The sequence below is a fragment of the Amblyraja radiata genome, chromosome 18 (genome assembly GCF_010909765.2).
Source record: "Amblyraja radiata isolate CabotCenter1 chromosome 18, sAmbRad1.1.pri, whole genome shotgun sequence".
Taxonomy (NCBI): Eukaryota; Metazoa; Chordata; class Chondrichthyes; order Rajiformes; family Rajidae; genus Amblyraja; species Amblyraja radiata.
Genome location: NC_045973.1, coordinates 8,124,005 through 8,136,886, shown reverse-complemented (window position 1 = coordinate 8,136,886; position 12,882 = coordinate 8,124,005). Strand labels below are relative to the sequence as shown.

Sequence of the window (12,882 nt, the reverse complement as noted above, 5' to 3'; positions counted from 1 at the left end):
ATTCGGCCCTTCGAGCCTGCACCGCCATTCAATATGATCATGGCTGATCATCCAACTCAGTATCCCGTACTTGCCTTCTCTCCATACCCCCTGATCCCTCTAGCCACAAGGGCCACATCTAATTCCCTCTTAAATATGGTCAATGAACTGGCATCAACTACCTTCTGTGGCAGATAGTTCCAGAGATTCACCACTCTGCGTGAAAAATGTTTTTCTCATCTCGGTTCTAAAGGATTTCCCCTCTATCCTTAAGCTGCGATCCCTTGTCCTGGACTTCCCCAACATCGGGAACAATCTTCCTGCATCTAGCCTGTCCAATCCCTTAAGAATTTTGTAAGTTTCTATAAGATCCCACCTCAATCTCCTAAATTCTAGCGAGTACAAACCAAGTCTATCCAGTCTTTCTTCATATGAAAGTCCTGACATCCCAGGAATCAGTCTGGTGAACCTTCTCTGTACTCCCTCTATGGCAAGAATGTCTTTCCTCAGATTAGGAGACCAAAACTGTATGCAATACTCCAGGTGTGGTCTCACCAAGACCCTGTACAACTGCAGTAGAACCTCCCTGCTCCTATACTCAAATCCTTTTGTTATGAATGCTATAATACCATTCGCCTTCTTCACTGCCTGCTGCACCTGCATGCCTACTTGCCCATGCCCATCAGTCTGAAGAAGGGTTTCGGCCCGAAACGTCGCCTATTTCCTTCGCTCCATAGATGCTGCTGCACCCGTTGAGTTTCTCCAGCATTTTTGTTTACCTGCCTACTTTTAATGACTGGTGTACCATGACACCCAGGTCTCGTTGCATCTCCCCCTTTCCTAATCGGCCACCATTCAGATAATAGCCTACTTTCCTGTTTTTGCCACCAAAGTGGATAACCTCACATTTATCCACATTATACTGCATCTGCCATGCATTTGCCCACTCACCCAGCCTATCCAAGTCACCTTGCAGCCTCCTAGCATCCTCCACACAGCTAACACTGCCCCCCAGCTTCGTGTCATCCGCAAACTTGGAGATGTTGCATTCAATTCCCTCGTCCAAATCATTAATATATATCGTAAATAGCTGGGGTCCCAGCACTGAGCCTTGCGGTACCCCACTAGTCACTGCCTGCCATTGTGAAAAGGACCCGTTTATTCCTACTCTTTCCTTGTTGTCTCTAATCTATAATGCTGCAACATGGACACAGAGGAGATGAGATGGTGGCCCTCAGGTTTGAGTTGGACCTTGTTATATGTGTAGGACATCACAAATAGGTCAGAGTGCAAGTGAGATGGGAATTGCAATGGCAGGCAACCAGAAGCTTGGGGTCGTTCCTATGCATGGAGCAGATGCACTCTGGACTGGACAAGCTAGATGCAGGAAAAATGTTCTCAAGGTTGGGGGAGTCCAGAACCAGGGGCCACAGTTTAAGAATAAAGGGGAGGCCATTTAAAACTGAGATGAGAAACAACGTTTTCACCCAGAGAGTTGTGAATTTGTGGAATTCTCTGCCACTGAGGGCAGTAGAGGCCAATTCACTGGATGAATTTAAAAGAGTTAGATAGAGCTCGAGGGGCTAGCAGAATCAAGGGATATTGGGAGAAGGCAAACACGGGTTACCGATTGTGGATGATCAGCCATGATCCCAATGAATCGATCTGAGCTGGCGCGAAGGGCCAAATGGCCTCCTCCTGCACCTATTTTCTATGTTTCTATGTTAAAGGGGCAGGAAAGTGCATTTGATAAAGTGAATCGGCCGTGATCTTTCTGAATGGTGGATCAGGCTACACCTGTTTCACTTTTGCATGAACCAGAAGAAGCAGAGTGAAGATGCAAAAAGCTGGAGTAACTCAACGGGTCAGACCATCTCTGGAGAAAAGGAATAGTTGACATTTCGGGTCATGTCCCTTCCTCAGTCTGCAGAAGGATCTCGACCCGAAACGTCACCTATTCCCTTTCTCCAGAGATGCTGCCTGACCCGCTGAGTTACTCCAGCATTTTGTGTTTAGCTTCGGTTTAAACCAGCATCTACACTTCCTTCCTACACAGAACCAGAGTGGACCTTGTTAATGTGGCCTCTTACGCCACCTAGTGTACGAGTTTGTGAGGCTGCTTGCTAGTTTGAAATGCACTGGTAAAAGCCTGGAAACAAGCCATCAGAGAACGCTAGTTGTGCTGGGGTAAAGACTGGCGAATGTGAAGCCATTCTCTGCACCTTAACATTTTTATACACACTTTACAGGAACTGGGGGTCAACTCATCTCTATGTAAATGGATCTATAGCTTTCTATGTGACAGAAAACAGGTGGTAAAAATTGGTAACCATGTCTCACTGGCTAGGTTCCTGAACATCGGCGCCCCCCAGGGTTGCGTTTTATCACCTCTTCTGTACTCTGTATACACACATTTTTGCTGTTCACACTCTGACTCTGTCTTGTTATTTAAGTTTGCAGATGACACATCTGTGGCAGGTCTTATTACCAATAACATCGAAACCGTTTACCGTAGTGGAGGAGCTAGTAAGGTGGTGTGAGAACAACAACCTCATACTTAACATCTCAAAAACTAAGGAGCTGGTTGTTGATTTCAGAAAGAAGGCCACCCCCTCCTCCCTCTCTTCATCAATGGAGAGGTGGTTGAGAGGGTCACCTCCTTTAAGTTCCTCGGGACCACCATACATCAATCCCTATCATGGGAGCTCAACACCAGTCTCATAATCAGTAAGTGCCACCAGCGACTCTACTTCCTGCGGCAGCTCAAAAAATTCAGGGTCAGTCGACCAGCCATGACCCACTTCTATAGGTCTACCATAGAAAGCATACTCACATTCTCCATGCTTGTCTGGTATGGTCACACAACCTCGCAGGATAAGATTTGGCTGGAGAGAATAGTGCGCTGAGCTTCTAAGATCATCGGTTGCAGCAGACTTCCCTCAGTGACATCACTTTACTCAACAAGACTCACCAGAAAGGCCAAAAAAATCATAGCAGACCACTTTCACCCGGCACATTACCTCTTTAATCTCCTCCCATCAGGAAGGAGATATAGAAGCATTAAAAGTAAAACATCTCGCTTCAGAGACAGCACCTACCTCCAAGCCATCAGATATTTGAATTTGCACTAATCACTCTGTACTTTCTTTTGTACTTGCACTTACGCTCAACATGACGCTGCTGGGTACTGTCCTTCCTGTATATATTGTCCTTCGTACAGTATTGTCTGTATTATTTATTGTGGTGTATGTGGTGGTTGTATTGTACTGTATTGTATCTGTCTGAGAGCGAACCAAGACACATTCCTATCAACTTGTTGACATGGCAATAAACTTCTTGAATCTTGAATCTTGAATCTTTAACTGGAATTGGGAAACTCCATATTTTTAAGTAAAAGCTCCGAATTGTTATTGTTGCAACTGCTTTTAATAATGTGAAAAGTCAGACCATTCTATGGTAGCCAAGATAAACATAACTCTAGACTTTAGACTTTAGAGATATAACGAGAAAACAAGCCCTTCAGCCCACTGTCCCTGCCAACCAGCGATTACCCCGTATACTAACCTTATCCTATACTCTATGGACTCTTATCGGGACGACAGATGGCACAATGGGCTAAGTGTTCGGCTGGCGACCGGAAGGTGGCCGGTTCGAATCCCGCTTGGAGTGCATACTGTCGTTGTGTCCTTGGGCAAGACACTTCACCCACCTTTGCCTGTGTGTGAATGTGTGTGAGTGATTGGTGGTGGTCGGAGGGGCCGTAGGCGCAGAATGGCAGCCACGCTTCCGTCAGTCTGCCCCAGGGCAGCTGTGGCTACAGAAGTAGCTTACCACCACCGAGTGTGACTGAGGAGTGAATGAATAATGCGATGTAAAGCGCCTTGAGTATTAGAAAGGCGCTATATAAATCCCATCCATTATTATTATTATTATGGACAACTTACAATTTTACAGTAGCCAATTAAACTAACAACCTGTACGTCTTTGGAGTGTGGGAAAGCCCACGCAGTCAGAATCATAGAGTGATACAGTGTGGAGACTGGCCCAACTTGCCCGCACTGGCCAACATGTCCCAGCTACACTAGTCCCACCTGCCTGCGTTTGTCCAGATCCCTCCAAACCTGTCCTATCCATGTGCCTGTCTAGCTGTTTCTTAAACGTTGGGATAGTCCCAGCCTCAACTACCTCCTCTGGCAGCTCGTTCCATACACCCACCGCCCCGAATAGGGAGAACATACAAATTCCGTACAGACGCCGTTAGTTAGGATCGAACCCGGGTCTCTGGTGGTCTAAGGCAGCAACTACCCCTCTGAAACCCTGGGACTTTATTTCTCCCTCATTGGAACCGTTCCCTCACCAACATCACCCCCCCCACCGACTTGCTCAGGGAATTATAATAGCAATGGAATTATAATTGCATTTTCCCTACACAATTCCAGAAAATACGTCCCACTAAATGCAAATTGCTGACTTACAAGAGGCTGATAATGCTATGCCAATATTTCCTGAACAATTCTTGCCTTTACTGGATCTGCAAAAGTAATGGCTTAAACTGCAAATACAAGCTTTGGAATAATGCTGGAGCTCTCTATTACACTTGAAGACTGAGCTCGGAACACAGTTCACAGTTCTTTGCCGCCATCAAGTGCTGGGAGGTTATTAGGAAACTCTTAACAGTGGTTCTTATTCCATTATCAACCTGACTTCAAGATCAGTGAATCTGGTGGCTTTTATTTAAAACGCCTGATTTATTTTTCCCCCCACCGTTTGAAGAAAATTTGATTGAATTTTAAACAAACATCTTGATTGTGAGTAGAAAAGGCAGGGTGGAGCAGAGTTAGAATTGCTGCCTTTCAGCGCCACAGACCCAGTTAGATTCTTTCTACGGGTGCTGTCTGTATGGAGTCTGTATGTTCTCCCCTTGAACCCCGTATGTTTTCTCCGGGTGCTCCGGTTTCCTCCCACATTCCAAAGGTGTACAGGTTTGTAAGCTAATTGGCTTGGTGTAAATTGAAAATTGTCCCTGGAGTGTGTAGGATAGTGTTAGACAATAGGTGCAGGAGTAGGCCATTCGGCCCTTAAAGCCAGCACCGCCATTCAACGTGATCATGGCTGATTATCCACACTCAGTACCCCTGTTCCTGCGTTCTCCCCATATCCCCTGACTCCGATATCTTTAAGGGCCCTATCCAACTTTCTCAGAGAATTGGCCTCCACTGCCATCTGAGGCAGAGAATTCCACTGATTCACTACCCTCTGTGTGAAAAAGTTTTTCCTTATCTCCATTCTAAATGGCCTACCCCTTATTCTTAAACTGTGGCCCCTGGTTCTGGACTCCCCCAACATCGGGAACATGTTTCCTGCGTCTAGTGCGTCCATACCCTTAATAATCCTATATGTTTCGACAAGATTCCCTCTCATCCTTCTAAATCACTGAGTATACAAGCCCAGCCGCTCCATTCTATCAACATATGACAGTCCCGCCATCCCTGGAATTATCCCGTGTGCGGGGGTCGCTGGTCGGTGCGGACTCAGTCGGCCGACGGGCCAGTTTCCACGGTGTATTTCTAAACTAAACGGAAAACTAAACTATTAAATAAAAATAGTGCACCTTGCAAGATGTATTTACTTAGCATCTCTATGACACATTATTCTATAGGGATGTATCCCTGGATTAAAAGTGTAGGAACTGCAGATGCTGATTTTCACCGAAGATAGACACAAAAAGCTGGAGTAACTCAGCGGACCAGGCAGCACCTCTGGAGAGAAGGAATGGGTGACCCGAAACATCTATCCAGAGATGCTGCCTGTCCCGCTGAGTTACTCCAGCGTTTTGTATCTATCCCTGGATTAAATACTGATTTTGTAAAATGCTTGTGATGCTGGTGACGTGCGCCATTTATTTGGGGTGTGACATGTTGCAGAACTATAATCTGAAGCAAAACTTCATGAAAAATGACAGCGTTGGCTATTTTGATTAATGTGGATTCAAGAAACCTAATGCAGGTCCATCAATACACCTTATGCGTTCATTTATTGCGTGCATTTCATTCAGGCATGGACATGTACCTCAGATGCAGCAAATTAATGTAGCCTTTCATACTCCACTAAATAACTTGGTGATGTAGAGTCAACAGAATTCTGTCAACAGAAGTAATATTCATGGGCACCCAGCTCTGCCTCAGATAATCAAGAGATAAGATGTTGCAGCAATACTCTCATGCTTTCTAACATGCCTTCTGTGTTCTTGAAATGCCTTGACACTGTTTCACTCCTTGTTTGCCCCGCAGTTGCACTAAACTATTCCCATTAACAGTGCATGTGTTTTCCTTTTGCCAAACAAACGTAACACTTTAATGACAGACACATGCAAACAGGAAACGCTGGAAAGCGATTAGCAGGCCCAGCAACCGCAGTGAAAAGAAGATGTAGACAAAATGCTGGAGTAACTCAGCGGGACAGGCAACATCTCTGGAGAGAAAGAATGGGTGACGTTTCGGGTCGAGACCCTTCTTCTGACTCAGGGGAGAGGGGAACGCGATATTGAAGGGTACGAAGAACATGTAAGGTGTGAAACGAACAGATAAAAGCATAAGATGACCAAGGAAATGTAGAATGGTTCATTGTTAGCTGAGGGGAAGGTGACAATGAGGCGTGCAAACAGTAAAATTAATCAGAAGGACTGTGAATCTAAGGAAAACTAATGTGGGAGAGGGACAGAGAGGGAGAGAGGGAAAGCAAGGGGTTATTGAAGTTGAAATCAATACTCACACCGCTGCGGTGTAAGCTGCCCAAGCAAAATATGAGGTGCTGTTCCTCCAATTTGTGTATAGCCTCACTGACAGTGGAGGAGGCCCAGAGAGGTCAGTATGGGAATGAGAGGGAGAGATGGGAGATCGCGTAGGCCCATAGTACTTTCCCCTGAGCCTGGTTTAGACTTTAGAGAGACAACGTGGAAACAGGCCCTTCGGCCCACCGAGCCAGCGATCACGCCGTATACTAGCACTATCCTACACGCGAGGGACAATTTACAATTTTTTACTGAAGCCAATTAATCTACAAACCTGTACATCTTTGGAGTGTGGGTGGAAACCGTAGCACCCAAGGAAGACACACGGTCACAGGGAGAACGTGCAAACTCCGTACAGACAGTACTTGTATTCAGGATTGAACTCTGTAAGGCAGCAACTCTACCGCTGCACCACTGTGCCACCCAAATTTCTTCAGATGTGATTTTTTTTTTAAATGCATGAGATTCTTATCAGAAATTGTGCTTGAAGGATGTGTGATGGATAATGAGGAAGGGTCCTGATCCAAAATGTCGCCTGACCATTCCTTCCAAAGATGCTGCCTGACCTGCCGAGTTCCTCCAGGACTTTGTGTTTTGCTGGACGAACTAACAATGTGCCTCCAATCTAAATACATTCACTTTTGAAGCTTGCAAGTAAACAGTAAGCATGTGGCCATATTTACTTTCCAAACTTGTTTATGGTTTGGGAAAGAACATAAAACAGAACAGAACAGCACAAGAACAGGCTGTTCGGCCCATGATGTCTGTGTCGAACATGAAGCCAAGACCATCTCTTATCTACCTGCACTTAATCCACATTCCTCTATTCTCTGCAAATCCATATGCCCATCCAAAGGTCTCTTAAACGCCACTGTCGTCTCTGCCTCAACCACCACCCCTGGCAGCGGGTTCCAGGTCCCCAACACCCTCTGTGGAAACAAAATGGCCCCGCACATACCCTTTAAACCTTGACCCCCCCCTCACCGCAAAGCTACGCCCTTTAGTATTAGATTTTTCCTTCCTGGGACAATGTTTCCAACTGTCTACCCTAAAGGGGCTGTCCCACTTGGGCGACCTAATTGGCGAGTTTAGAAGAGTTTGAAAATTTGACACGTTGAAGACCCCCTTCGACTATGTAGAAGACCAGCTTCGACTAGCTACGTCTAACTTCGGGAAAATTGGACACCGAATAGTGGAGAGTGAAGACGACCTCCTTCGATCTCCTTCGACCTCCCTTCAACTATGATGAAGACTATCTTCACCTACCCTCGATTACCTACGAATAACATGCCGACTTACTACGACTAAACTTACGAGTAAAAAAAGTATCGATTTTTTCCATGCAACCTTTTTTTACTCGCGGGCATTTTTTAACATGTTGAAAAAAACGCCGCAACCTAGCTGAGGCCTCGAGTACACGGAGACAACGCTCGTGCATGAAGGAGATTTACGAAAACCTCCTACGACCTCGTGTCGACCATGCTGCGAGTATGAGTCGAGGGCAAACTCGCCAGAACTCACGGATTAGGTCGCCCAAGTGGGACAGCCCCTTAACTGTGCCTCTAAGACGAAAATGGAACGGTAGAAAAAAGGAAGGGAATAATTATTGAGCCTGATTATTGCAATTTCTTAAGAATGTATTTTTTTCAATTATAATAAGGCTCTTAAAATCTGTTTCAACCTTCTATTATTGTCATCTTTCATATAATCCTGTCATTTCTAAATTAATCGAAATATACCAAGATTGTCAGTTTTTCTGTTTTATTAATCTTTGTACTGCATATCCTACATCCTACAGGTTAACCAGAGATATGTATTCTCCAGAGATATACACATATATATATATATATAAATATATATATTTACATGTTAACATTTCGGCAATAGATTGTTGTTGAGGAATTTCACAGTTAAAAATATTTTAGCAATCTGTGGGGGAAAAAAGAACAAATCTCAAGAGAATGTTATTGTCATATGTCCCAGATAGAACAATGAAATACTTACTTACTTTATTCTTACTTACTAAAAATGGATAGGACAGGTTTAGAGGGATGGGAGCACATGGGTAAGACAGGTTTGGAGGGATATAAGCCAAACCCAGGCAGGTGGGACTAGTGTAGCTGGGACATGTTGGTTGTGTGGGCAAGTTGGGCTGAAGGGCCTGTTTCCATGCTGTAAGGTTATATGACTCTAAAAACCTGCGGCATTATTTCAAGTATGAATACAGAATCTATGGGCAAAGAAAGAATTTCACTGTACCTTGGTACATGTGATGATGAGAGAACCCTTATTTATGGATGAAAACTACAATCTACAGTACCTGTACCTAATTTACACTGTGATTAGCTGTGAATCGCTGTGAAGCTGTGCATTGAAATATTAAGTGTGCTATTTTTGCCCCGTGATATCTAATGCAGTAATGCTACAAATCTGCTTGTTCATACTGGAGTCAAAATGTTGTGGCAGGAACCGAGCGTCTAATCTGGCTTTACGTATGTGCAATATCGAGGAAGGTTTACTATTTTAGAATTGCTGTTAGTTAAGAACCAAATATATCTTTGCATTGAAATTAGGATCAATTCCACATTGTTTCACTGGGGATTGTAACGGATTGTTAAAAGTGAAGGATCTTATTCATTTTCACTTTGACATTAATTTTCCCTTCTCCTCCAATTTTCCTCAGCTGTAATCTTTCCTTAGCTGCTAATTTCTTCATGGCTCCAGTAGCCTGCATGAATGGAGCTTTGAAGCCTTAAGGGCCTGTCCCACTTGCCGATTTTTTCGGCGACAGCCGGCGTCATTGACTGACGTATCAGGGTCATCGAAAGATTTTGAACATTTCAAAATCTAGCGGCAACAAAAAAAATGTTGCGACACTTGAGACACCGCACGTCAATACGTCGTCACGCCGCAACTTTTTGGTGAGATGATGCCGGCAGTCGCTGAAAAAATCACCAAGTGGAACCGGCCCTTTAAAATCCTGCCTTTGTTATGTCTTCCACTTTCAAACAATTAATCTGAAGTTATAAAAACTGCACATAATTAGACCGACTCAGGTGCCAGATAAAATACTGCAAAGTGTTTCAATAAACCTTCTCCATTATCCAAAGAATCCCAGACTGACAGCTGAAATTAACCGTTCATTAATCACATATTATCCCAGTGCATTTTTGTCTTTCGTGAACCAGTTGGGACTTTCGGGGCAGTGAAATTATTTATTTTACAGATGTTTTTCATGGCTTACAGACTTAACTTTTTTTTTTATGCAGGAAGGAACTGTAGATGCTAGTTGAAACCAAAGATAGTCACAAAAAGCTGGAATAACTCAGCGGGACAGGCAGCATCTCTGGAGAGAAGGAATGGGTGACGTTTCGGGTCGAGACCCTTCTTCCTGCTCAGTTACTCCAGCATTTTGTGTCTATCTCAGGTTTGTAGGTTATTTGGCTTGGCGTAAATGTAATATTGTCCCTGGTGTGTATAGTGTTGTGTTAATGTGCGGGGATCGCTGTTCAATGTGGACTCGGTGGGCCGAAGGACCTGTTTCCGCGTCTAAAACTAAAAAAACTGAAAATTGAACTAAGCTGCAGAAATCTGTTTGACTTTTGCCTCAATATCAAAGCCAGGGTCATTCCTACCAAAATTCAAATCCCCAGACGCATAGATGGAACTTGAATGTTCGTCTCTGGATCATTGGCTCAATAACATGACTGCAATGCTGCTGTGCCAGTAATCTCCTCTGTTAAATAAGGGAACGCTGTAACAGTTGTGCCTGTGGTTTCAAGAGGTTGAATGGTTCCAATGATGAAATACCGGTTATATTAATAAGCAGGACCAATAATAATTTGCTTAGGGTGACGGCACGGAACGCCACAGGAGATCCTTTTTCCCTGTGGCTATCAAACTGTACAACTCTTCCCCCTTCTATCGTGGGGTAGACTGACTTCTCTTCCCCATTCTACCCCCCCCCCCCCCCCCCCCCCCCCTATCCTTGCACATCCCCAATCTTGGACTTTCCACTTGTCACTTTAATTTCATGTTTCATGCATCTTGTTGTGTTTTATGATTGTTAGCAAACCAATTTCCCTCCTGGAATAAATAAAGTTCTATCATGTCGTTTCATAGATGCAGAAACATTTAGAAATCAAATGACTTTGGAGTAAAAAAAAATCTGTGCAAAATATAGCAGGGATGAAAATGAAGATATGTATGTCATAAATTAACTGCACTGATTTTTTTTCAGGTATTCAACTGAAATGCAGCTAAATTAAAACCCTTATTATAATTATACTAGCCAGAAATATTTTTTTAAATCATTAATCGGACAAAACTCTGAACATTAATAGCCAATAATCTGTTTATTTGCACTTTATCAGTTTAATTATTCATGTGTGTATATATTTATATGCTGATCTGTTCTGTATTCGTGCCTACTATGTTCTGGTGTGCTAAAGCAAAGCAAGAATTTCATTGTCCTAACAGGGACACATGATAATAAAACTCTCTTGAAATCTCTTGAACTCTTGAACTCTCTTAATAGAAATGTTTATCTCCAATAAATGATGCAGCAACGATTTTGCATGGTATTACCTGGAACATAGAACAGCACAGCACAGGAACAGGCCCTTCAGCTCGCAATGTCCATGTCATGCAAGATACCAAGTTAAACTAATCTCTGCCTGCACCTCGTCTGTGTCCCTCCATTTCCCGCATATCCATGTGTTTGTCTGAAATGGTCTTAAAACGCCACTATCTTATCTGTCTCTGCCACCACCCCTGGCATTGCGTTCCAGGCACTCACCACTCTGTGCAAAATAAAACTTGCCCCGATCATCTTTATAATAGACAATAGGTGCAGGAGTAGGCCATTCAGCCCTTCGAGCCAGCACCGCCATTCAGTGTGATCATGGCTGATCATCCCCAATCAGTACCCCGTTCCTGCCTTCTCCCCCTGACTCCGCTAACTTTAAGAGCCCTATCTAGCTCTCTCTTGAGCTCTCTAGAGAACTCACAACTCTGTGTGAAAAAGGTAAAAAAGGTTTAAACTCTGTAAACCTAGCCCTCGAATCTTTGACATTTCCACCCTGGGAAGAATGGTTCTGACTGTCTGCCCTTGGCCACTGTATTCCAGAACATTCTAGAAAGTAACCGCGGGGCACAAGAAAATAACTTGTTCCGATTTATCCTTGCATATCGTTAGCAATTCAAGGTGACATTGAATCATGAGTTCATCTCATTTTGTGAAGAACAATCGAGAGAAAACAAAAAAAAATCTCAGCAGTTTCCTTTAATGATGCAAGAAATTAGTAAAAATCAATATACTTTGTGGAGCTGAAATCGCAGTTCGGATCAGGATGTTACTTGAGCGAGCAGATAGCTTTTGTTACAAAGCCGTGCCGTGTTTGTCGCTGTGATTTTAATCTGCCATCAATCTACCACCCTTCACTGTCTGTGTCTCTTCTGTGTGCAGGAACCAATGCTACTGAAGCCAAGCGTATCCTGAGGGACAGTGGGCTGCCAATTGCCTCTGCCAGCGACCTGGAAGACGCTGCCAGGATAGCAGTCGCCAGTGTGCCTGCAAAATAGATTAATCAAGGAAGTTTTCAAGCAACATATATATATATATACATATTTTTCCCTTTCATCGTACTACTCAATTCTGGATTGCCACTAATGATGGGACAATAATTTTACATGATTATATTTCACCCGGTGACGTGTGAAATGTGAAGAAACATCAATATATTTAGACAACGTGCCTTGCGTTTACAGAAAACAAATTGTGCAGTTGCAATTGTAAATTATTTTACAAATGTATTTAATTATGTGTTGACTAAACAATTCCTGCATATCAATGATTGTTATAACATTTTTCTATTTCTATGAATTCTGAATAATTCTGAATGTTTTGACATATTTCCTGAACATCTTTGTGATCTTGCAATAACACCTCCGCTTTAGCCTTAGTCTTCAAATTGATTTAAAACGGCCATAGTGATTTTACCACCGTAAACCTGGTGCTGTTTTGTAAAGCCTTAACCTTCCTTTAGTGCCAAGAATGCAAAGCGATTCCCCGCTGAAATGCACACAGCAGGGAGGCACAGTGGCGCAACGGT

General features: G+C 43.6%; 1 protein-coding gene across 1 annotated transcript in view; it reads left to right on the top strand.

The window, feature by feature from the left end:
* Positions 1-12,591, top strand: part of suclg2 (succinate-CoA ligase GDP-forming subunit beta) — a 266,723-nt gene extending 254,132 nt beyond the window's left edge. Inside the window, exon 11 of the mRNA XM_033036670.1 lies at positions 12,237-12,591. Coding sequence (XP_032892561.1) covers positions 12,237-12,352 — 116 coding nt within the window. The 3' untranslated portion in view covers positions 12,353-12,591. The remainder of the gene's footprint in view (positions 1-12,236) is intronic.
* Positions 12,592-12,882: the final 291 nt, after the last annotated feature.